General features: G+C 31.7%; 4 protein-coding genes and 2 long non-coding RNA genes across 9 annotated transcripts; 3 read left to right on the top strand and 3 right to left on the bottom strand.

The window, feature by feature from the left end:
- Positions 1–482: 482 nt before the first annotated feature.
- LOC116401745 lies at positions 483–5,481 on the top strand. The gene is made up of 2 exons (XR_004214089.1): positions 483–837; positions 4,579–5,481. It is a non-coding gene; the product is annotated as an uncharacterized LOC116401745 (long non-coding RNA).
- On the bottom strand, positions 1,934–3,387 carry LOC101204691. Its single transcript, XM_004138047.3, has 2 exons — positions 2,633–3,387; positions 1,934–2,369 (listed from the first exon to the last, which is right to left on the bottom strand). Exons 1-2 carry the CDS (start codon positions 3,063–3,065, stop codon positions 2,146–2,148), a joined length of 657 nt encoding a protein of 218 aa, XP_004138095.1. The 5' UTR covers positions 3,066–3,387; the 3' UTR covers positions 1,934–2,145.
- A 5,619-nt stretch (positions 5,482–11,100) lies between the features above and the next one.
- LOC101205890 (protein LATERAL ORGAN BOUNDARIES) lies at positions 11,101–14,126 on the bottom strand. Of its 2 annotated transcripts, none has more exons than XM_004138221.3 (2): positions 13,719–14,126; positions 11,101–12,153 (listed from the first exon to the last, which is right to left on the bottom strand). In XM_004138221.3, exon 2 carries the CDS (start codon positions 12,144–12,146, stop codon positions 11,592–11,594), a length of 555 nt encoding a protein of 184 aa, XP_004138269.1. In that variant the 5' UTR covers positions 12,147–12,153; positions 13,719–14,126; the 3' UTR covers positions 11,101–11,591. The 2 variants fall into 2 exon arrangements, with proteins under 2 accessions (XP_004138269.1, XP_031737414.1); XM_031881554.1 differs by lacking the exon at positions 13,719–14,126 and adding an exon at positions 12,238–12,354.
- On the top strand, positions 12,029–15,361 carry LOC116402256. 2 transcript variants are annotated; one of them, XR_004214764.1, is made up of 3 exons: positions 12,029–12,166; positions 12,310–12,367; positions 12,703–15,361. It is a non-coding gene; the product is annotated as an uncharacterized LOC116402256 (long non-coding RNA). The 2 variants fall into 2 exon arrangements; XR_004214763.1 differs by having other exon boundaries at positions 12,310–15,361.
- A 5,968-nt stretch (positions 15,362–21,329) lies between these two features.
- LOC116402050 lies at positions 21,330–22,855 on the top strand. The gene has a single exon (XM_031880756.1). The coding sequence runs from the start codon at positions 21,648–21,650 to the stop codon at positions 22,446–22,448; it is 801 nt and encodes a 266-aa protein (XP_031736616.1). The 5' UTR covers positions 21,330–21,647; the 3' UTR covers positions 22,449–22,855.
- LOC101205656 (putative pentatricopeptide repeat-containing protein At1g64310) lies at positions 22,404–25,404 on the bottom strand. Of its 2 annotated transcripts, none has more exons than XM_011656633.2 (3): positions 23,333–25,404; positions 22,808–22,890; positions 22,404–22,578 (listed from the first exon to the last, which is right to left on the bottom strand). In XM_011656633.2, exon 1 carries the CDS (start codon positions 25,146–25,148, stop codon positions 23,499–23,501), a length of 1,650 nt encoding a protein of 549 aa, XP_011654935.1. In that variant the 5' UTR covers positions 25,149–25,404; the 3' UTR covers positions 22,404–22,578; positions 22,808–22,890; positions 23,333–23,498. The 2 variants fall into 2 exon arrangements, with proteins under 2 accessions (XP_011654935.1, XP_004138268.1); XM_004138220.3 differs by having other exon boundaries at positions 23,478–25,404.
- Positions 25,405–25,956: the final 552 nt, after the last annotated feature.

Genomic DNA, 25,956 nt, shown 5'->3' with positions numbered 1-25,956 from the left:
GTAATCATTCTCGTAAAATTTTCAAAGTATTTTGAATTTAATCATCATATTTGCAACTATCTTTCAAAAAATATTAGAAATGATAAATATAGCAAATTTTATTATAATATTGTGTAAACATTTTTACATTCATTCTTTTTATGATACTATTTTTTTTAATTAAACAATTAACATTTCGTTAGTTCAACGAGAAATTCAAACGTTTAACTTGGTTGATATCAATTCGTTATTGTACTTTTAAATTCTTAATAAATCTTAAATTTAATGTCAGAATTTTCATAAATATTTCTAAATCATCAATATAATAGAAATTCTAATTTATTTTATTTTATGAAAGTTAGCAACCCTACTTCATTTTAGGTCACAACCACATTATTTGGGTATCGAATTTTGAAGAAGAAAATCTAAAGAATGTATAGCATAAAGATTGTTTTGTAACATTAAAGTCGTTGTGTTCTATAATCGCGATGAAATTTTACCAAGCCATAGTATAAGTCAAATTAAAGTAAACAATTCAATTCTAAATCAAATTAGTTTACAAGATGTTTAAGGATATTGAACAATTTTGTGATTATGCTCAAAACAATTTGTTACAATGATATCAATTTTAATTACGGATAGCCTAAATGGGTTTTGATTGGGGGGAGCAATCGCCAAATTTGAAGAATAAGAATAAAAGGTTTTATGGCGCGAAGGCTCATGACTGTTTCTTCCTCCAGTTTCAGGCATCCATTGTAGCGATTTCAGTTCGTTTCTTCTCCGTCAATGCTACGATAGTCGATTTCCGAGAGCTTGGTTTGATTGTTCCATCATCTTACCACAAGATGTTCAACCAAGGTATGTTTGGTTTTCGTTAATGCTCCAAAATAACTATTGCCATTCTATTTATTGGTATGATGGACTTCATCGTTCATGTTTCATTACAATTAGAGTGCGTATGATTCCCTTCAAATAGATATCCCTCGTACAAGTTGAAGCATATCTCCCATCGGTCCTATATAGTGCGTATGAATGTTTGCAAGATTGGGCACAGAATTTGTTGGAACAGTGATCTTATTAAATTTACCTTAACTCATCCAGATTTTGGGTTCATGATTTATGGCGGTATCTAGGAGTGAAAGATAATAGATTGTAAAACCGAGTCGACCAGGTGGTGGGTCGAATAAAAAGAGAGATTAGTTTGTGTCAGTTTGGAAAAATCTAAACGGACAATTTAATTAACAACCTCTAAAGAATTAAGCTGACAAAATCCAACCGAATCCACTTGTACTCCATGGCGGTCGGGATGGGTTTAAACATTTACTAAATCTACCATAGTTAGTTCGGTGGCGATTTGGTCGAAAAACTGATTTAAAGTGACCAATGCACACCCCTAGCGGTATCAGAGTAGGAGTTAGTTTGTTCAAGTTGTTTAATTTTGTTTTCTTGTGATAATATTGATTTCTAGTTCTTGGGTTTTTAGTCCAAAGTGCGGGAGGAGCGCTGGAACGTTGATACTATAATTTTCAAGTTCGTAGAACAGAGAGAATGTGTGGAAGCATTGATATTAGTAAATTTAACGTAATCTATCAGCTTAAGATTTTTGGTTCATGGGTGATTTAACAAAATTTGGATAGTGGATGTTACTGCCTACTGATGTGCTAGAGTCCCATAATGCAACTTAGATCATATAAGAACTTGGACATTATTTATCATATAAGTTATTCCTTCTTGTGTTAGTGACTAGTGTTTGGTGAAACTGAGTATAGGTATAACTTGAACAATAATTATCATCCTATTCTAAATTTAAATCACAATAACTCAATCTAGGATCACTATAAAAGTTGAATGATAGGCCTATCTATCTATCATTAAGCCTCAATTGTCTGTGTTAACTGAGGGAGGATTAACCTTTTCTTTTTCATCTTTTGTAACACTTGTCAAAATCCCAGTCTTGAACAAAAATGTTGATCTTTAGGACCATGCCAACGTAATGATAATAAGAATAACAACATTTGGGTTGAAATGAAGGGTGGGTGTGCAAAGGTAACACAACCTTCCTGGACACATTTACAACTAGTAACATTTCAATTGGCATTTCATTATTTCTTCTTAATTCTAATGTAGTGTTGAAAATTCTGTTTTCATGCCTATTTCATTGGCAAGTTACTTACAGACGCATTTATGGAAAGTTTCTATCTGCTGTTCCTTCTTACTGGTCATGATTCTCAAGCTTTGCCTCAGTATGTCGATTTCTCTGTTCCTCTTATATTTGTCTTGCTCCATTGAAACTACTTGTTCTTTGAGGGCTTTTATGGTCTCCTCCTTTGCTTGTAATTGTGTTTTTAGTGCTTCCGTCCTCTCAGTCACTCCCCAATGTAATCCATCTCCTATCAAAGTAAATGATAAGTGTCTGTTAGTGATATTGAAATTCTTTAGTCTTAGTTTTTTGCTACCCTTCACTAATCTCTAATCTTAAGAACTCAAAGACACGGTTGTACAACCCACAAGACAGATCTTGTTCAAGTAAGGTCGTCCTTCACTCATCTCTAATCTTGAGCTAAATTGAAAGACAATCGATAGAAAATTCAGAAACAAAGGGAAGATAAGATAAGATAAGATAAGACAAGATAAGACAAGTTCATACACATACCATTATGTGTCCTCTGAATTAGGTCATCAAGTTCAATCTTGATAGCGTGATAAAGTTGTTTCCACTTCTCAATGGCTTCATCTCTTCGTGCTCTTTCCTGTTGTATCTGCTCAAAGATTGTATTTGGAGTTCCCTCCATTTCCCATTCTGTTGCAATCTTCTCTCCAAAATTTCCTTCTTCAATCTCTGTAAAACTCTCTTTTACCTTCTTCCTCAACATTTTCACCTCCTCTTTGAGTCTCTTTTTCTCTGTTTTCCAACCTGCCTCCTTAAATGCAAAAACCACCATGTCTTTCTCATGTGCTTTAGTCTCTTTATCCATTTCGCAGATTACTCCCCTCACTTCCTCTCTAAGTAGCCTTATCTTTTCTTTCAATCCTTTAACATCATCATAAAAAATCTCACTCCCATCTTTGCTTGAGCATACACCCATTTTACTGAAGGGCTTTGCTTCTTTAGCCTTTCTGGGTTACTGAGTGAGTTTTTTTCAAGAAGGTCTTATAGACAGGAAATAAGAAAGAGAGATGTGTTTGATGTGAACTCTGAACAAAAGCTCCTCCATAAAAGAGCTGCATTTGGGGTACCTATATTGGCTGTGCTTATCCCTTGCTCTATTTGACTAGCTCTCTCTCAGAGTTATGATTAGTGGAAACGTCTATGAGGCTCGTGAATGGCTGTCATTTTATACAAGAAAATACAGACAGATTTGACCTGTGACCCCATTCGAATTGAGAATCTGATATATGTTAACTCACACGAGAAAGTTTTGCAAAAACTAAATCATCACTCTCATATTATTTGGTAACTTTGAGTCGATGGATATGCAGCACTTTTTAAAAGGCCCTACAAGCTTTGAAACTTGGAAAAAGTATTAATAGTAGTGCTGTACTTGGAACATTTTTTCCCATGCTATAGATATTCCTTGAGATCAATTATGCATCTCAATTGCAAAAATGTCACCACTTTTCTTTTATCCTTCTTCTTTTGCCTTTTTACACTTGTTGCATGACAGGTAAATTTCTCTTGTCCACACGTACCATAGCCAAATGGACAGCTCTATATATCTAATACCTTAGGGGTCAGGCGCTAGGATGATGACTATTCTTTTACATTCATTTGATGTTGTCCATTTTAAATTGAACTTATATATATCCAACACAGCAGCTTGACATGAGTTTTCAAGAAGTAAAGTTTGTTTGTTTTCCCAATATGAAGAGATGATCAAACGTCTAACTTCGAGGTTGTCTATACATTCTTTATGCTAGTTGAACTCTTGTTATATTATTACTATTGGGTAAAGAATATTTACAAGACACAATCATCTAAAAATACTAACTATTTCAGTTACTTTTAAGATTCTTCCTTAATAAACTTTATTTGAATTATGGAAATGAATTCCTTAAAAAACTCGAGGTTTTTATCATCCCTTAGCTCACACTTTCAGCAACTAGAAAATTCTTCCTTACCAACCACCCCCAGAAAATGGTAATAAGTTGGTAAAAGAGGAGAATTGTTTAATGGTCAATACTAAATTCAGTAACTTACAGTAGAGTGACATAAATTTCTGAGGCTAAATAACGACGAATTTGAATGGGGATGCTTACCGACAACTCATAAAAAGATTAGGTTATAATTTGTCATAGGATTCCTTTGCTGAAAACGACCTGCAGTGTGCTATGGTGAATTGGAATTGAACTTCAATTCAAGAATGGATTTTGAGGTTCAACGTTCAAAGTGATGGCTACACATTTATCCTAAACGACACAACCTTACTTGAACAAGATTTGTTTTATAGGTCGTACAACTGTTTTTATAAGTCCTAATATTAACCATAAACTACTAGTAAGAGTAAAATTATTGAAATTCAAATTTGTTTGATTTTCAATAGAATAAATGAAGAGTGGAGGACCCATAAATTCTGAGAACAACTTCCTTCAATGTTACAGATTTTTGCGTAGAGATGAGGGCTGTGGTGGCCAACCGACAGTGACAAAAAGAAAAGAAAATGGTAGCCTCGTTGCACAAACAACACAACAAACAGGTACTTGCTTGTTATAAATTCATCTTGTTAGTTAATGCATTACCCATGTGATATTAAAACCAACGAATATTTTTCCAAATTTCATTCTGATTCTGATAAGTATTTGTGTGTGTGTGTGTGGCTGTGGACCACTTAGCCTTACAATTTGGCTCAGATTTTATCAAAAGTCTCTGGAGGAACTTGCCATTTACTGTTTTAAGAGAGTTTAGAAATCTAGTTAATGAGTCCGTGAGTTATAATAGTTTGTTTCGAAGACATAGACTATTTTTAGAATATAGAGTAGAAAAGAGTAACCGTTACAAAATTTGGGTCCAAATGGCCTTTATAACATATAATTACTTATATGGCATTTTCTAAGAGGAGGAGGTGGAGGATATGCTTTTTGGAGACAATATAATTGGAGGAGAAGTTGACATTTTAGTGCAGTTGCTGTAGATTATGACTTGATCATACAGGCAACGAATAATTAACATTTTTCTTTGATATTTATTTTGGAATTTTCTGGAATTCGTTTTCCATGTGCTTTTCTTTATCAAAACAAAAATGGAAAAAGTTTAACCCTATCAGAATTTTTGTTCTGATAATTGGGAGTTGGACGTCTGCTCCTCTGGGAAAATATTAGGAACTTCTTATGAACTTATTATTCTATCTTATTTTCTTTTAATTTGCTCGTGTGGTGTTGAAAAATTCAAACATATGATCTCTTCATACCCATATTCATTAATTGATATGTTAGACACTAACTTGCTACATTCTCTATGTATGTATTTTCCTTAATTTGAAATTACTCACCATTTTGGATCCGCCACTAAATGGTAGATGAATCAATAGGCCCATTGGGCCATGGTGAGCCCAAAATGTTACTTGTTTGGGCTCAACATCATTATTTTATGGTCCAATATACAAGTGTGCCATTATTGCCAAAATCACCCTTGTTTTTATTTTCTTTCCCCTTTTTCCTTAATTAATCAATCAATTAACCTTTTACGGTGTGGTAATACAAATTTGGGAATCTGAGACCTTTTGTCTTCAACTACATAGCTCGATGGCAATTAACTTTTTCTTTCTTTCTTTCTTTCTTTTTTTTTTTCTGAAAAGACCTTCTATACAACCTAATTGGTCTTGATTGCCAATTTGAAGTTCTTGAATAGAAATTTAAAAATTACAGTACCATGCTGTTTGATAATATGGGAAGGAAAATTGCATATGTGACTTTGAATTTTTACTCGAGTAATGTCTAAGTTAATAATATTCTCCAACTATTTAAAGTTATCTCCAAACTTTATATAATTGCTAAAGTTGGAGTGTGGTTGAGCACTCTGAATTATATACTCTTCCTTCAATCCATTTATCACAAAGTCAGATTCTTATATTATTATACTCTTCCAATTAATACTATTACAGATTATTAAATAATTCGTGCAAAATATTACGAACATAAACAAATTCAAGCTTTTGCATCAAATTAAAACAATATATTGAGTCAAATTCAACAATGTAAATCAAAATAATATATATTTTTATTTATTTATAGTATTTCGTTGTATAAATGGTGCTTTCATTAAAACTTTACGAGTTAAAATATATTGATAATAAATATAGAAGAAAAAAGAAAAGTAAAATAATTTCAAAGAAATAACCACATACACATATGATAAACTAACCCTTCTTTCTAAGGCTAGACTAGAGGCTAGATCATGTGCAAAGTTTCAAAGTCCTAATAGTAGGAGCCATTACTCTACAAAAGTTAGAATAAATTGTTTGGGGACTCTACAAATAATTGTTAATTAAAGCCCTTCTTTTGTTAATAATTTGATTCTTTTTACATTTATAATATTATCATATAGTAGCATATATATATATATATATATGATTGACTTTGTTTTGTTCAAAAGTTAGATGGGTACTTATTAAAGATATTCTCCGATAATAATGATTGATTTCACATTTCCTAATTTGGGGTTGACAGACTTTTGAAAAACAAAAGAAAAAGAATATATTATTCTTCCATATCCATCATGCTCAAAAGGTCAAAGTAATAATTTTTCTGAATTTGATTATTCTTATAGTATATGCAATATAATTTCAATTGGTTTAGTATTTTTGGTTTCTAAAGTGTATTATTCTCTCTGCACATCAGTCTTTTGTCTCAATTAATGTAGTCCAGAACATATAGGATTTGGTGAACTTGGGGACAAGAATAATCATGAATGAAGGGTTGTAAGAGCAAATGTTCACAGAGGTGGTAGATGAAAGTGTCACTCCCTGAAAGTCATTTTTTTTAACAAGTCACAAGTGAAAGATCGAGAATAGAAAGTGCATCAAATTATCTTAACTAGATAATAAGCATTCTTGGAGACCTACTTGAATGAGTAATGTGAAAGAGGATATAATTAGAAGAAATATTTCAACTCTAAGGTTGCAAATAATCCTTAATTTATATATGATATCCAAAAATTACATTTATCATTCAATAAATGTTATTATATCTAATTTTGAATGATGGTATGTTGTGAAATATATCCAATTAACATGCCTCAAACGCTTCTTCTTATTAAGTTAAATTGAAAAGTTAGTGTCAATAGTTAAGAGAAAGTAGAACCTAGTTCCTACAAATTGATAAAATTCTGAAGAATAATCTAGTCTTCTATAGACTATGTATGAGAATTTTATCAAAGCACGAGGACATTCTACGTGGTTTTCTCAAACGATAAGGGCTAAATATTTTGGGCTGAAACGCAAGTTATGTATAATGTAATGTGTTGGAAGTTAAAGATGATTGATTTGTAATGGGTGAATAGAATGATGTGGTGGGGGCAAAAATAGAAGGCTTATTGTCTATGATATTTGTCCTTATATGATGAAAGGCTTATGAGTTTCTGCCAGAATTTCAGCTACTCTTTGCTTCTCTACCACGTCTCTTTCTCTCTCTGTGTGTGCAGAGTAGAAGATTAAGATTGATGGGTTATGATGATGGATTCTGAAATTACTACAGTTTCACTCACACATACACAAAAAAGAAAAAGAAAAAAAATATATTCGGAAACCCCTCTTCTCTTCTCTCTGGCCAACTTCTGAGCCAAAACAGTACCCAATTCAGACCTCAAAAGCAACCACAACATAAAGAAGACATTAAAAAAATCAAAGAGTGATGAAGTATGAAAGTTGGGAGTTGCGAACCCTTCTAGCCTATAATATAAGAGGTTAACTAGACAAAAAGTTGACGTGTGTTTAGTTATGAGCCAAAGAATTATTACTCCTTAGCTTTCAGTAGACATGGAAGGGAGTTGGAGCTCAACTCCACCATGAGAGAACATAAGAGAGATATATGGGTATATATATATATGAAAAACATTGAAGTATCTAATTGTACATTGTGTATTCATATCTTTGTGTATCCTCTAATCGCAATTTAAGACTGTTGCAACCTCCCTTCAGACTACCTACACCCAAGTTGTATTCATTAGAGCTTTGAGATGGATTGTGTGATGTGAAAAGAATGAAAGAATAATTTTCACCGACTTTATCTCAACTTTTGGATGGTTTTATGGATTTGGTTCATTTTCACGTGCTAATAACCCATTTTCTTTCCCAATATAATGTTTGAAGAGGTTTCTTTGTAGAGTGTTTATTTCTAACTGAACAAGAATAATGATATTGATAGGAAAATTATATTGGATGGGGATGATTAAATTGAATAGGAAAGAATAAATGGGATGTTGGAGGAGAGGCGATGAGTTGGAGGAAAGTGGATGTGGGATCGGACGACCCAAATCCCAGATACGATTCAGACACACAGATCAGTGTCCTTGTGTGCGTGCGTGGCTAAGAAAAAACAGAGTACACAATAACATACTTTTACTTTTAGTATTCCTTTCTTTCTTTTTTTAAATTTTAATTTTGAAACTTAGGGGTTTGTTTGTCCACTCTCCTCTTCATAGTGGGAGTTGGCTTGGCTGCTGGGAGGGACCGACAAAAAAGTGAAGAGAGAAAACAGAAATATAGAGAAGGGTATTGTATTGTAATTTGTAGAAATAAAAAGAGAGAGAGAGAGAGAGGGTGTTTCAGTGTCTTGTGATGATGAATCTTCTGTTATGTGTACTGCCAATTTGTTCTCTCTTAAGCCTAAAGAAACTTCCCTCCTCTTTCTCTTAGTTTCTTTTCATGTAATTTCATGAGTTCTGCCTTCATTTTATTACTATATCTTCCATCTTCAGTGACAAAATTAAAACACACCCTTAGACTATAGTTCTGCCTCATTTTTCATAATGGGTTTTTGTAATAAACCCTAACCCTAGTTGGGGGTTGGGGGTTAGTACTAGACTTCTTTATGGCTCTTAATTCTTCTGATTCTTTTAGTCTTTCTCCGTTCATGAGAGAAGTGGTTATCCTGCCCTACAGTGAGTTTCAACTTCATCAATTTGGGTTTCTATAGCATGAATTTGATCTACAGTGTAGTCAAATTTCACAGATAGAAATGGTTAAACTATTGGCTTTGGTTTTCTGTGTTGATTCGAAGTTTCAATACTTATGTTTCGCAGTTTGAACTTGTTTTTTCATAGAAAGAAATGATAGGACTTTAGTACTATTCTCACACTCGGGGTTTTGATAGATTTTGTGCACTAATAGTATTACTTGCAAGTATGATCACACACCCAAAAAGGATATACTTTATTGTTTTGGATTTCAATTTGGTCCTAACGCTCTCAAGATCTTTGGTTGAACCTTACACACCATCTTTAATCCCTTTTTACCACTCCAAAACCCTAATACGCTATCAACTAACACAATATTACCATATTCAATATGGTGGTAACACAAATGACTGATATATCTTCCTGTGATTAGTTCAAAAATCTAAAATTTTAAAAACTTAAGGACCAAATTCAATGATATTAAAGTGGTAGGAAGTGTAGTAGATCATGAGGTAAATGGATCTATGGTACAAGATCTAAAGGGTAGCTTTTATGTTTCAGTAAAGGCAGTTAATTTGAAATGCTTAATCCATGAAGATCAGAACATTTTGCAGTGTCATCATAAACTTTTATTTTCCCCTAAAGGATAAGTTTCATTAATGTACAAACAAAAAGCAAACTCTGATCAGCCCAAAACTAAAAAGATAATAATGAAAGCATAAAAACACAAAGTACAGAAAGAAGAGAATAGAGAAGCTTTTTACTGTGAATACATGGCTAGGGGGTATGGTTTTTTACTGTAAAGCTTTGAAGTTGTGTGTGATGGGGGAGATGAAAACAGTGAAAAGGTAAGTGAACAAATTGAAATATATCAAAAAGGAAAACTGAAAACCCCATTCATGGGAGGATGAGAAACAGCCACCAGTTTATAATGTACAAATCCAATGAGACCAACCAAACTTTTACTCACTGTTTTAGATATTTTGATCATGAAAAAAAAAAACGGTACAATATTCAAAAAGAAATTGAAATATATCAAAAAAGAAAACGGTACAATATTCTACTTTTATTTAACCTCAATTTTTTACTAAATAAATATTCACTTTAGTGTTTAAAATTAATTTCATTAATTATAATTCTTTTAAATTAACTAATAACAATTAAAGTAGATTTAGTGAAAAATGGAAGTGCATTGTTAATTTGAAATTTACAAGGACCAAATAGCAAATAGGTTCTCTTTTCTTTTCTTTTCTTTTTTGGGTTAAAATTAAAAAGCAAACACCAAGAGATTCATATTAGCACTGTAACACTAAAAAGATAAAGACTAGAATTTGAAAAGGGAGTTGAGGAACACTGTTTGTTCGCAATTTAAATTGTGTTTTTTTTTTTTTCCGAAAGAATATCTTTTCCCCTTCAAACTGTGATTATTCTTAAATGCATTTTTTCCCTTTCCTTTTTCTGATCATTCCAAAATCCATCAAGAAAAGTTTGCATTTTTTCAAATTCTACCTTTCAACAACACACATCACAACCCCAGTAAACTTTTCCACACAACCCCTCTTTTATTCACTTTTCTTTTCTCAACACAACGGAGAATTTTTCAAGTCGTCATTCAACATATTACTACTCACGCCACGCGTAACTACTAACCCTCTTTCAGTCTTATACATTAGGCCATGAAGAATAACGTAATTTTACCATATATAGAAGCTGAATTGTTAGATGCAAAGTTAAGGTTAGAGATGACTTGAATGATCATTTCTTTTTATGGGTCTATAAATCAACTTATGATTTAGATTTAACTAAAATTGTAATGGTAAATTAGAAAAGAAAGCTTGCTTATATGGGACCTCTAAAAAGAAAGTAGAAAGAAAAGTGAGAGAATATTACATAGGGTTAAAAAATAAGAGTAAGCTAAGACATAGACGTGTATATATATATATATACACACATAAAAAACTATATAATATACATGAGTAAGAGAATCTGCTTTTAAGAAGACACAACAAATATGAGATAAAATATTATTTTTCATTTATTCTTAAGCATAAACAATGGCAGTACTAAATTCTTGATACAAATTAAAGAAGAAAAGGGTGAAAGAGCTCTCTAGAAATTGAACCTCACACAATAGACAATAGTCCCTATGCATAGCAACCTTATTTTAGACCCTAAATTAATCTTTCTTCCACACAAAGATCATAAAATTTGAAAAAAGAAAAAAGAAAAAAACAGAACTCTCATAGAAATTGTTTTGGATTTTAAATGGGAATTAAAATGCTAATTGGGTTTAAGATAACCTAAATCCCAAGATCACCCTCTAAATAATAATACTAGAAAAATTAATTAATTCCAACTAGCTAGAAAAAACCATCACATATATATAAATATATGAGGAAGTGACATACCAGAGAAGAGAGAATTTTCTCTCTAGGGTTGGGAAAAAAAAAACCCTATTTTGAGGATTTTTTTTTTTTTTGGTGTTGGGAGGAAAGTTTTTTCTTCAAATATTGCCATCTCTTCCTCCTTCATTGATGTTATTACCAGAAGTGTTTTCATTCCAAGGCAATGGATAAGCCATGGAAAAAGCAGGAAGATGATTATAATATCCAGTTGTTGAACTTGTGTGATATTGATCTAATGCCCTTGGGCGACTGCCGAGGCTGCTGGGCTGAACCACTTGATGACTCACTCCTGCATTAGGTATCTCGTTGCATGCGAACCGAATTAGGTCGGCATTAGCAGCGTCGAGTTCCTTTTGGAGCCTTTGGACTTGCCTTTGAAGGAAGGAGATTGCTCCAACGCAACCGTAAACCGGGTCTCGAACTCGAGCCTCAGCCTCGTAGGCTAAAGAGTTCACTGCATCCTCCCTTTGGTGAGGTAGAAGCTCATTTAGTAGCTTTGTTACATTGCTAGCCCCAAAGATTTTATGCACATTGGCAAACTTTTGAGGCTCTTCTGGTGGGAAATAAGGAGCAAAAATGCAACCTGGCATGCATTTTCTTCTCAAGAACTTGCAAGCAGCACATGGAGAGTTGTAGGAACTTGATGATGCCATCCTTGCCCTAACCCATCAAAGTAAGAACATTATCATCAATTTTCTTTTAACTAATTAATCTATACTATACATATTCTTTAATTATTCTTACCAAGATATTCTTTGAAATACATCTCTACTGTTCATGTTAACACATTTCCTTAACTCCTTTATCATCCTCCAGACTCAAAAGCCAACAACATTCATTCAAAAAATGGTAACAGTACAAGAGAGTACAAGAGGTATATTTTTTCCCCTCATTCTCTTACACCTTAAAGTTTGAATTAATTCGTTAAACAAGACAACCATTATATATGAATAACTTAAAACATTAAACCCAATTAGTTCTTTGTTTCTTTTGTCTCTTATATATTTATTTTTGTTCATTTTAAGTTATATATATACATTACACATCTCTGTGTATGTGTAGTTTAATCAGAAAAAGTAAAGGGAATTTCTTTTATTTTTAACAAAAGAAAAAAGAAAAAGAAATTCTAGAACAAAGTCAGATGAAATTCAGAAGAACATTATATTTAAAATTTTGTAGCTGATCCCAAGTAATTTATTTTTTGTTCAGAATGAAGATCTCTTTCTTTCTTTCACACGCGTGCGCACTAGAAAAAAACTCCCATCGACAGACACGTACGATACCCTAAATTAAATTTGCAGAAACATCTGCATAAATTGCAGATATGTGTGTGTGTACACACACACACACACACACTATTATTGTTCTTCCCATGCATATCCTATACTCAATTATATATATTAATTTCATTTCTTGATCAATTACGAAAATGGAGAATTGAATCTATGCTCGAATTAGAGACTTACCGAATTGTTGATATGGTATTTTAAAAGGAAAAAAGAAGTTAGATCTCTTCATCTCTCCCATTGCCATATAATAGATTTTGATTTTTGCAAGTTAATGATAATTAATTAAACCCATCAATTATTACTTTATTTCTTTATTATTATTTTTTTGGAAAGTGTAAATTGAGAGAAGAAAGTAGAGGTTGCGTGCAAAGCAGCTACAAAGACAGGTTTCATATATATATATATATATACATATATTCTGCAATTCAGGTGAAGAAGATGAGACACATGACTACTGGTGAAAAATAAAGTAAAAAAAGAAAAAAAAGTCATCAGAAAAAATATATATATTTTATATATGTTTTTCAACATACAGACGTCAAAAAAGAAGAGAAAAAAAACCATATGATATAACACAATGGGTAAGAGAAAGCCCTAAATTAAGCTCAACCTAGCCACATATACAGTCAAAAATTAGGGTCTACATTAATTTCTTTCTTTAGCCTTTTTACTAACCCTATATATATATATATATATATATAAATTCATAAGAACAAACAAAAACTAACCTTTATTCTTTAATTTGAATTTTTTTATTACTTATACAAACAAAACAAAAGAAAGCTACATATATATGTGTCTGTGTGTGTGTGTAAACTTACATCTCATCATGTGTGATCTAGGGTCTTTCCCCTTTTTTTTTTTTCTTTTGGAATCAATTCAAAAAACTAAAACAATAAAAACCCACCAAAAAAGGAAGTTCCTTTTTTAAATTACCTTTCAAGTGTGTGAGAAAAGCTCTAAACCCTCTTTTTCTCCCTTTCCCCTTTGATCATAAACTAAAAGAAGTCTTATGAGATTTGGTAATTTAGGGCTGAATTTGATGAAGAACCCTAATTTTGAAGAAGGAAGAAGAAAGAAAGAGAGAGACGGGTGAGAGAGAAACAAAAGAAGAGAGGGTATTGAGTGGAAGTGAAAGATTGGGAGAAGCTAAGAGAGTATATTTAGTGGATGGGAAGAGAGAAAGGGGTAAGGGGGGGAATGGAATGGAGAGGGGATATGCAAAAGACAAGGATAATAAATGGTGGGTACACTAACAAAAGAATGACTATGACCCTGCATCCAATAATAATATCAGGGTTGTGGGATTGTCTCCCATTTTTATTCCATTCTTTCTTTCTTTCTTTCTTTTCTTTCTCATGCACTCTATTACACACACATATATACCTATCATTTATATTTCTTTGTCTGTTTTTGTCATTAATAACTCACAATTAAGGATTATACCATTTTCAATTCACATACTAACACACAGTATATATGTATCATAAAAAGTATATACAATTGAGAATGAAAAGATTTGACAACTTACATATATATGCATTCATATAGAAAATGAAAATGAGAAATAAAGAAAAGATGAAAGGTTAAGCATAGTAATTAGAGATTTTTGAAATGGTTCATTCATAGCGTCATAGAAAGAGTGTGGTTTTATTATTAGGGTTAGTATTTTGTTGATCAAAACAAAAACATATATATATATATATGACCTTTAATTTTTAATAAATATTTGTTTTTAGGTTTAGGGTGTGATAAGATTACATGTGTGTATCAACCTCGTTAAAATACTAGAGTGCACACCTAGGATCTCTCTTCCTTCAGTATTTAAAAGAAATGGGTACATTGCAAAGACCATCATTAGAATGTAGTGGTCGTTGTAGATGCAGTTGCCTTCTCAAACTTTAGCTATAAAGACTATACGAACATGTATGACTGATATATAGTTGAATGGTACCAAAGATATGTCAATCTAGTTGAGATATATTTCATTTCACCTTCTAATCTTTCTCTTATAGTATCTTGTTTAAAATTAGATCCGAATGGATAAAAGTTAAACTCTCAAAAGCTTATACAATACTATCACAAATAACTTACAACTTCTACAAGTTTAATGAGAGTAATTTAATTTTAATTCTTGTAACAAAGTTTAAAAGGCTCAATTTTTACCATTAAAAATTCAATGGTTTAATTACAATTACTACTCCAACCTTACTAATTTAAAGAATTTTTTTTGAAATTTTTTTAAAAACTTTAGAATTAGAAAGTTTATATATAGCACCATCTAAACCCTTGGATCGAAAACCGTACATAACATATAATATATGTACAGAATTTAAGTCAATAATGCATTTCTTACACTATATGATCTAGAATTTATAGATCAAGAATGAAATTTTGTGGGGGTATTTGAAGTTATTTTTCTTATACATGATAAACTCATCAAAAGAAAGGGAAGAAATATATAGAATAAAAAAAAAGAATTGATTTGAGGGATTTATCACCATTGTACTGACCGAGGCCATGAATTGCAACTTGCAAAATAAACCACATATATATATATATATATAATTCTCTTTTTTTATTTATTTATTATTTATTATTTTCTTTGTTACTTATTTCAAATTCAATCATATCGAATCATATACTAAAATATTATATATATGAAAAAGAAAAATGTTTGCTATTATTGCGCATCAATTTATGTTTTACTTTTAACTCCAATCATCTTCTTTTAGGGTAAATTTTCAAAACAAAGTGATGATCAAAATATAGCATACAGCCTTTCTTTTTTCAATTGATTGTGTTGGTAATTAAGTAAAAAATTGTGTTGAATTGTTTCAATTATAATAATATAATCAATTTCGATCCCACTTTGTGTTTGTATGATGACAGCCCTATTATTTAGTTCATCATGAAATTTGCTATTACTAGTTATTGAATTCTCTCCCTCTTTATGTGATTATTGTGTACAGTTGCATGGGAAACCCAATTAACAAACTAATATTATGATAAATTTTAGAATAATATAGCCTTCGGTAAGTCATTTGTCTATATATGGCTAACCTATTAAATGGTAATGTGTGTTTTATTCACTATTTATATATTCGAATATCTTTACCGATACGAATGAATGAATAGAAAGAAAAAATAAGAGTAATTATCAAGACCACCATCTATGGTGTTTTAAGTTGCTATTTATACCATCAAATTTTCAATAATAAGAATTGAGTGTATAAATTGAACTACAAAATGATCAAAATCAAATCAACATTCGAACTTATACACTTGTTATAATTTATACGATAATTTTACAAGTTTGAGTTTGAGGGTATAATCGGTGGTTTTTTCAATTTGTCTATGTTTTTAACAAACAAATCAATTACTTGAAAATTCTAATTGAATTATGACATTATATATATTATTGTCTTTACATAATTTAGATTAGTATAAAGTTATTAATTAATGGGGATAGAGCCCACCATTTTGGTATTGTAAAGAAAATGAAGAACACAATAGATTAGAGGATTGTAATAATCAAGTTGATGGGTGAGTACTTGCTATATTCTCTTTATAAATTAATTGATCAGCTTTTGCTATTTTTTAAAAAGATTATTGTATTTATATTATACATCTATATATTATTTATTTAATTTAGGTTAGCTTAGGGCTTTAGGGCAATGTGGATGTCTAGGAGGGGTCTCCCGGCAATGTTGCTATCAATCCCTTAACCCAAATGCCTCACCATATATCATTCCACAAAAATACAAATATCAATGTCACACACATATATATATACTAATGTATCAATATAATATATATCACACTATATAATCAAATCAATCTCTTATTCCGTTTGTATGATTGAAAACATTATCTTTACTTATGTGATTAATTCGAAAATGACCAAGTATTCGTCATATAAACACATGAAAATTAATTTATCATCCCTACTATAGTTTAATCATTCTCTACTACATCATTTTGATTGACTATGAATGATAATAATATATATAAAAAAAACGAAGTTGATGCAAAAGTTATACGATAGTTTTAAGAATTGGAAAGCTTTCTTCCCCGCTCTCTTTTTAGATTTATTAATGAGTGAAGTAAATCAAGTATATATATATATATTTTCGAACCATGAAAAAAGATTAAGAATATATGAAAGAATAAAAGAAAGATTTTTAATTTCAAATTTTAGTATAGTTTTGTTTGTTTAGGGGATAATTAAGATCAATGGGAATAATGTACCTATCCATAATGGTGTGATTATCTTTTATTTGGTCACTATAGAATAAAATGAATATGAATATATATATATATAAAGATGATGCAAATAAAAGAAAGTGCATTTGTGAGCATATGGAGTGAGGTTAGGGTAGGATTAACCCTATATCAACTTTACTAAATAAAATAGAAAAATTTATTAGGATATATTATTTTAATATTCTTTACCCACTTATTTTTCTTTTTAAATTTTTATAAAGGGAAGTATATATTCTTTAATTATACCATTCTTAATAATGGGCTGTGAATAATTAGTAAATTCCATGCATGGGGTGTCCTTTGATCCTTTAGTGTTATTTCTTTTTTAAGAAAATATTCACAAAGATTCTTACTCTTTGCCTATTAAATCATGAGATGATAGTGATAAAAGGGCATGCAAACAATAATAAAAGAATGTTAAGTATTTTATTTGTTAATACGGAATAAGAATTTTTTTAAATATAACAAAATAACTTTACAAAATTTACAAAAATATAAACAAATTTAAAATTGTATAGCTAATAGGTTTTGATAGCATTTTATCCATCTATTTTTATCATTATAAAATCTAGAATTTTAGAGTGTTTTATAAATATGTTGGGTGCAATAATTTTGTGTTTTTAAAAACTGTTATGTTATAAATCCTATTAGAATTTCTAAAAATGTTTTTTAGAATATAAAAATCGACATACAAAATTAGACAAAGCTTATTGTTTAACCTCGCTCGAGGAGAAAACGAATCATTAAATTCACTTTCATCTATGATCTATCAACGTAAGTTAGTGTATGATCTATCAACGTAAGTTAGTCAGTGAATTAAAAATTTATTTTATCCTCTACCTTCCGTTAAAGTTCAAGAATTCATACTCAATTTGAACAATTTTCTCACCATTATATTTCTTTAGTTCTCACCTCATCCTCAAACATTTGAGTTCTTAGCTAACTTTTAAAAAAACCAAAAACAACCATTAAGAAAAAAGTTAATTTTTTTTAGGGTTTTAATACACGTAATAAAAAGAAAAAAAAGGAATAAATTTAATATATATACTTAATTAACTCAAAACTTTTATCATTTTTGAAATTGACTATCTACGTACCAATTTTATAAATTCAAAAACTCGATTTTAACACAACGTAAGCTTAAGAGCTCGGTTTTTACAATTGATTGAACGTTTGATATATCGATGTAAATGGCTTTTTTTGCAATTAGTCCAACATGATTTTTAATAAAAGAAAAAGGAATTAACAAGGATAATGATAGTAAAAGAAAAGGATAGAGAAGAGAATTGAGTAAGTTATGGTATTATTATGAATAGAGGGAAATTAATAAAGGGAGGGGTTGGGGAGGGGGGCAGTGGCTATGCAAAAAAAGGTGTAATAGAGGGAGGTGGGTTTGTAGTACTGATTAGTAGTGAAAGTGGCAGAAGAAAGGCCAGTAGTGTGAGTGTGGGACTGTGGGGTCTTTTTCTTTCTAAAGTTCTTTTATATATATATACACACATATATTGGGTTAAATATTAGAGTCTTTTTCTTTAGGGGATGACTTCCAATTATTCTTCTTCTTATGTCACTTTCTAGAGATAAAATTTTATATATATATAGAGATAAGGATCTTTTTCTATCATTATAAATACAAAACTATATATCATTCATTATTGTGGACTCATGATCAGTATGGCTGAAAATGATATAAAATTATAGAGAAGTAAAGGACTGCTTAGAAGAGAATATATAATGTAATGTACTTTTCTTTTACTCCCAGAAAACAAAACCCTACTTCCCTTTTTCTCTTTCTTTTTTTCTTTCTTTCTTTTGTTAATGTTTTTAGTTGATCAATAGTATATTGAACCTATAGAACTATAGAAGGGTGTTGGGATGAGGAAGAAAAAAGGGAGAGTGAATATGACATGAAGTTTTTCCATCTCTTACTAGCTTTAAGGTATAGTGGGCCTTCGAATTACTATGTTAGATCAGTGCTAGCGTGCATCCCCTATCATCGTATTATATATGTTGTGTGGTAGAGCTATGGAAGGACGTTTGCAGTCATGTAAATAGTTCGATGTGCATGTTAGTGTGTTTGACTGTGCGATGATGTGTGAGTCATCAAAGTACGTTGGCATATGACATTATTTTTCCTTTTTTTTCAAACTAATGGTTAAACACTACACAAACTTCTTCTTCTCTAGAGAATGGACGATTGTATGATTCAAACAAGATAATTTTCAATACGAATCTCGACTTTCTATTCACTCACGAGACCAAATTAGGTTGTTTTAAGGGGGACTAGTTTACACTCTTCTTATTTATCTCAAAGTTTCTTAATACATGCATATATGGTAAACATCCAATTTGATCCCTTAGACCAAGAAAATATGAAATTATTGGTCCCTTTTATTATCACGTGACAAATAATGGAGCTTCGAGTTAATTAGTCTAACATAAGAAGTATATATGCTATTATTAAGTACATATCATGGACTAAAATGTTAAAAATTTTGAATTTTTTACCTCATTAAACTAAAAAAATGTTACTCTTTTTTATTCTCATCAATTGTTTCCTTCGTCCTAAAATTTCACAACATTAATTGTTAATCAAAATACAATCAACTAATTGTTAATCAAAATATAGTCAACTTAAAAGTCAAATATTCAAATCTATACTCTCACGTAATATTGAATTAATAAAATTCCAAAATAATGAAAATATAATTTTGTGGGTATGTGAAAATGTTCCTACCCTCCAAATTTAGTAATTGATATGTATTATTTCAAACATATAGGTTTGAAACAATAAGAATAAAAATAAAGAAACTCAATGACTAAGTATGACCTTGCTATGAGACCATCCACATGGCATAATTATTCATCTTTTTAAGGTAAGACCAATAATTGGCTTTATTATTATTACAAGTAAAATAACTAAATTTGATTTTTCTTTTAAAAAAATAACAATAAAAGTAAAGTAAAAAGAATTAAAATAGAAAATTATTAGACTAAGACTAAATTCATATATCTTACGTATTTGATAACTATGTGTTTTTTTTTCTACTTTTAGAAATTAATTTCAAGTACTCCTAAAAGTTTTTTTTAAAAAAAATAAAATAAATAAAAGCAAAAGAGAGTCTTATTTAATGTTGATTTCATTTTTAATTGTATTGTATTTGTTTTCTGTCCAATTTCTCTATCTAGTTTTCACCCATCTAAGAAAAGAACACTTAATTCTATAAACAAAATGCACACATTTTAAAAACTTTACTAGACTTGTCTTGAAAATCTTCACTTAGAATTCGAATATGTTTGAAAGAAAAGTGAACGAAAATGGATTTAAAGTTAAATATGCAACTTGTTAAGTAGATGCAGGAATAAAAATGGGTATTTGTTGTGATAATATATAGAACTCATAATATTGCTGTATGGCTTCGTAGTGATAAGTCTGTATGTGGATCCCATTGAATAGTTGATGTTTACAAGGAAAGTCAGTGCATGTGCATACACAAGGCTAAGCTTCCCCTTTCTAAATAGTTCAATAAAATATAAATATCTCAAAATACCAATATTTAAATAGTTGGATATTATTCAGAATTTGAAAGATATTGGACACTTAAATCAAATAATAATTGAAGACTAAACATATGGGCAAAAAAAAAAAGAGTAGAAATTGGACCTTCAAACTTACTTAACACTAAACTGTTGTAATTGAACTCTCGAACTTCTCAAATTTAATATGTTGAGTGTTAAAATTAGAGGTTAAAGCTTAGATAATGGAAGAAATTGCAACAATTTTACAAGTACGAGAGTTCAATTTGAGGTACAGTTTGCTAACTGGCTTTTGCAATTGGGAAAAGAAAAAGGTTTGCCAAACATTGGGCTTAACCTAGTTTCTTAAAAAGGGACCCTAATAGTAGGCAAGTAAGCCCAAAGTTATATGAGAGTAGGCCCAATAGGGCCCACCAGACAAGATTCTGATTCTTATTCCATTAGAGTAATCTCTCATCCTCCACCAAATGTTCTTTGACAGATAGGCAAGAAGCCCTTTCACAAACTTCATTTGGCCTTATTCTGCTATGCCATATGTTGAGACAATCATATTCAACTTTTTCATGATAAATTTGTGATGGGTAGCAATGTCTGTAATTCACTGTTCAGAGTTGGAAACTTTTTATAAACACTAAGTAAGGGCTTTTAATTCAACAGTCATTGGCATGACTTTTTTCCTTCCTAGAGGTTAGGTTTCATCCGCTATATTACTTCAGAAATAATGTCAACAAAGTATTTAGCTAAAATGAGTTAACTATACTTAAGGAGTAAATGAGAGTTGAAAGTTCATGAGATATAAAAGCAAAAGGCTTTTGAATGATGCATGAGCTTCCTTGTGAAAGACAGCCTCTTTAATCAAAATGGCATGTGAATGGCATTAATTAACACTATACTCACTTTGAATCGAAGACCACACCGCTCTCATTCATTCAATTCACAGTTTTTTGGCAATTTTGTGTTTAGAATTCATCTTCAAAACAAAGAAAAATGGTAAAATTATTAGAAAAGTCAGATTCTACCTCCAAGTTTTGATCCTGCAGCGCCCTTCTTCATGCATTCAAAATGAAAGAGTTATCCTTCTTTCTCTTCAAGAATTCTCTGGCTGCAAAGATGAGGAAAGGCTTCAGAACTTTCTGCAATGGCGACGGTTCAACCTCCACTCTCAATCAACAGAAAACCAACCAGGATCAGTTCCCCATTTCGCCTGATCTGCACTGCAGACAAACCCCGCCAACCTTGGAGGAGATGATTTTGCAGTTGGAATTAGAGGAGGAGACAGCAAGAAGAGCAAAACTCTACAACTATGATGAGATGCGGGGCAGGATGTCATGTGTAAACAACTCGGATATCCTGCGATCTGCACGAAATGCTTTGAATCAGTATCCTCGGTTTTCTCTTGATGGAAAGGATGCAATGTATCGATCTTCATTTAGGAACTTGGATGCTGCTGAAAGGGTTGGGAGGAAATCAGTTTGCTGCGAGTATGGTCTCAAAGGGAGAGTTCATGATAATGAGTTCAATTTGACACTGGAGACAGCCTTACGATTGCCATCAACGATAGCTGGGGAGAATGTTGTGTGGCGCAAACCAGGAGTGGTAGCCAAGTTGATGGGTCTTGAGGCAATGCCGATGCCGCTGAATGCTAGAAGTAGCAAAGCAACATTGACCTCCATATTGAAGAGACAGAGTCTAAGGAAGAGAGCTAAGAGGCAAGAAAAAGAGAGAAGATTTTCCGTGGACTATCCTGGTTCTGATGGCACTATAACAGGAAGGTTAAGTTCTTGCAGTTCAAACAATGGGTGCTATATCGTGAAGCCAATTGCAACAGAATCAGCAGCATGGAGAGCCAGGGAATTTCTTTAGATTTCATTTCCCACTGGTGCAACATAATGTCCCAGAAATCAACAAAAACGAACTCCATAATTTAGCCATTACGTTGAGGTGGGATCCTGCACTAGCCACATAGCAAGTGGTTTTTGAGGCACTCAAAAATCTGTCGACAAACAAGAGAACAGTGTTTCGTTAATCTTTGAATATATAAAAATAACAAACCAAATTTCTGATAGTCACCTACTATTTAGTGTGTGCTAGTGAAACTGGACATAGTTCTTTGTAGTTGTAGTATAGCCGTATAGGTAAACATGTTGTCAGATACATGTCAAAAGTCAAAACAAGGCTATGAATATCAAAATTGAATGTAATTATCAACTGCCATTTCTAACCTGAATATGCTGCATTAAAGCAACAATCAAAATGCAACACTTCGAAAAGAGTTATCGTCTTAACCATAAGAACTTTTTGGTCCCTGAGCAAGAAAGAACAAAGAATCTTCAAATCTTCAGCTATAGAAAGAAAAAAAAAAAAAGTATTCTCTAGATGAAAGACAGTTTTTTTGTTTAACCAATATCAATCAAGATACAGAGAACTTACTTTTCACAGTTTCAGAAATAAAGTGGTTGTTGACATTTGAATTTTAGACAATTAGTTATTTCTTCCTTTCTATAGTCATTTGCTTTTTAGATATAGCAACATCCTCCAGTTTTCTATCGAAGTGCAAGCATAAATACTTAAAACGATGGACAAAATCTCAATCCTAACTTCAAGAATAATCAATCTGTTTGTTATAAGATATAACCAAGTTGACCATAAGTTAAGATTGAACAAACTTAGCATGATGGCATAATCCCAATCTTTCGGAACCTTTTTTATTTTACATTTTTTACCACCTTTGATCAACATCGATGTACCTGAAGTAAATATCCAAAGATCACTGGTGGCATCTTCAAAGCCAGCAGAAAATAGCCATAATTTAAAAGGAATCATAACTTCACAAGGTGACATTCGCTTCTGTAAATTATTGAAATATGATCAATGATGACCAAGCGAATGTACCTGCCAACAAACATTAAACTCTCAAATCCAGCTAAGACCAGGACATTTTCCTCGTTCCTTTTCTGTCATTGTATCCCTTAACTTCTTCACATCATCCCATCTCCCATCTCCAGCATAAATATTAGAGAGCATTACTTTATAAACAGTTTTTTCAGGATCATTTTCTATGAGCCGTTGAGCAACAACTTCAGCCAGTTCAACGTTCCCACAAGCATCACAGCAAGAGAGTAGAGCTCCCCAAATTCCAGAGTCTGCAGGCTCTGGTAAGGACATGACAAGATTGTAAGCCACTTCTAATTCCCCAGTCATTCCAAGAAGTTTTACAATGTAAACGTAATGCTCTGTTTTGTATTTGATGCAAAACTCATCTTTCATTCGTTTGAAAATCTCCTTGCCAACAGAGTTAAGACCAGCATGGCAGCACGCAAAGAGGAGAGCAGAGAAAGTGGACTCATTAGGCACTAAACCAATGGTCAACAACTCTTCAAACATCTCCAATGCCTTTGATGCAAGTCCATGCAAACCAAGTCCCCATATTACAGAATTGTATGTCGAGATATTTTTTTGTGACATAACGTGAAAAACACGAATTCCTAAACTCAAATAACCACACTTGGAATACATGTCTATGAGAGAAGAAGATATCATCTCGTTTGATTCTATCCCTTGTCGAAGAACATAACCATGTATCTCAATTCCATGCCTTATGTTGGTCGATTGAGCAGTAGCAGCCAAAATGCTGGCAATCAAAATAGAATCCATCTTCTTACCCTGCATATTCAGTCTCTGAAAGAACAACATTGCTTTCCTAAAGTCACCAGCTTGAGAATACCCAGTTATTAAAGCAGACCATGTAACTAAGTCAGGCTGTAACAAACTACTAAATACTAAATATGCTGAATCCATGCAATTACACCTCGAATACATACTCACAAGTGCACTAGCTACATGCTCATTAGAGTCAAAATTACACTTGAGGCAAAGTCCATGAATGCCTTTGCCAGTGCTCAGTAGGCTGGGTTCTGCTATACCCGATGCCACACCAACTACCGTGTATCCATCCGGAAGTTCTCCCAGATTCCTCATCCTAGAAAATAACAAAAGCCCCTGATTCCAATACCCACAAGACCCAAATCCACAAATGATTGAGTTCCACATAACCAAGTCTGGATGTTGTATTCTACCAAACACTTTGCTGGCCTCTTCAATAAGGTCCAGATTTGAGTATGCAGTCACTAGAGCGCTGCAACAAATAGGATCTAATCCAAACCCAGTTACTAAAACTCGTCCATGAACAAACTTAAGCCATTCTCTATGGTGATTCTCAGAGCATGCCCTTATGATGCATGAATAAGTGAAGTTATCGGGCGATGTCTCAGTTCCAGACATTGTGAGGAACAGAGATAATGCATCCCTGAATTTATATGCTTTCGCGTAAGCTCGAATGATTGAGTTCCAAAGGTAGACACTTCGGTTGGGAGTTTTGTCAAACAAATGGCGGGCATAACCGAGTTTAGCATTGATGGAGTAGAGCTTAACAATTCTAGTTGCGTAAAATGGGTCGGAAGCAAGATGGGATTTGGTAATAAAAGCATGCAGTTCCTTTGTTCGTAAAAGAGTTAGAAAACTCTTGGAAAGCTCCGTCGTGAGGATATGGAGATTAAACGACATGAAAAGCTTTAGATCATTAACTTTCAACCATGTTTCACTGTACAACTCTGGTCGTGTATGAAGAAAGATAGTTGAAGAATGACATGCAAATTGAAGAAAGAATCATAGTATGTTGAGTGGGCATTGGATTGCAAGGGTAAGATGATTTTTTTTACTCAAAACAGTTTGGGTATCTTACACGTTATAGAGAATTTTGAATTCTCCATCCTTAATATATTTTGACATTGACATAACATATACCATCTCCACCTTTAAATATGTTATTTTGTAATTTAGAAAATATACTATTATCGACTTTTAAATATGTTATTTTGTAATTTAGAAAATATAATAGCATAGACTTTATTATCACTAATTTTTGCTATTTTTCAAATGCCTTTCTTGAAAATGTCTCTATTTTCATATTTAAATTTAAATTAATATTATTTACTTTTTTAAAAAAATCACAAATAGTTAAATTAATATATTAAAAAAAATTATAAAAATAAATAAATAAACCAATTTATCATTGTTCTAACGTTAAAAAAATTATTGTTTTGAGTGTTTAAAGGCGAGGACTTGGTCATTATAATTCTAAGTATAATTGAATTATCATAATTTGTATTTGAGATATAAACTATTTTAATTTAGAAATAAAATAGTAAACATTGTAGGAAAGACAAGAAGCGGTTAAGATAGAACAATGAAAACAGTAACAAATAATAAATAAAGGTTTTGAAATAGTTTTGACAATTAAGTAAAGAGTATTTATTATAGCAAAGAGAGTTATTGATTATTATAGTTGTAGATAGCCCTGCTGGAATAGTAT

This window comes from Cucumis sativus, chromosome 1 (assembly GCF_000004075.3).
Source record: "Cucumis sativus cultivar 9930 chromosome 1, Cucumber_9930_V3, whole genome shotgun sequence".
NCBI classification, from domain to species: Eukaryota; Viridiplantae; Streptophyta; class Magnoliopsida; order Cucurbitales; family Cucurbitaceae; genus Cucumis; species Cucumis sativus.
The sequence above is the reverse complement of the archived record's forward strand: the minus strand, read 5'-3'. Positions and strand labels throughout refer to the sequence as shown.

Excerpts from the sequence above, each read along its gene's own strand:
- LOC101204691 (XM_004138047.3), bottom strand. The coding sequence starts at position 3,065 with ATGGGTGTATGCTCAAGCAAAGATGGGAGTGAGATTTTTTATGATGAT. Across the intron at positions 2,370-2,632 it reads AATTCAGAGGACACATAATG|GAGATGGATTACATTGGGGA; the intron begins GTATGTGTATGA and ends TTACTTTGATAG.
- LOC101205890 (XM_031881554.1), bottom strand. The coding sequence starts at position 12,302 with ATGATAAAGGAGTTAAGGAAATGTGTTAACATGAACAGTAGAGATGTA. Across the intron at positions 12,154-12,237 it reads GTATTTCAAAGAATATCTTG|GGCAAGGATGGCATCATCAA; the intron begins GTAAGAATAATT and ends TTGATGGGTTAG.
- LOC116402050 (XM_031880756.1), top strand. The coding sequence starts at position 21,648 with ATGAAAGAGTTATCCTTCTTTCTCTTCAAGAATTCTCTGGCTGCAAAG.
- LOC101205656 (XM_011656633.2), bottom strand. The coding sequence starts at position 25,148 with ATGTCGTTTAATCTCCATATCCTCACGACGGAGCTTTCCAAGAGTTTT.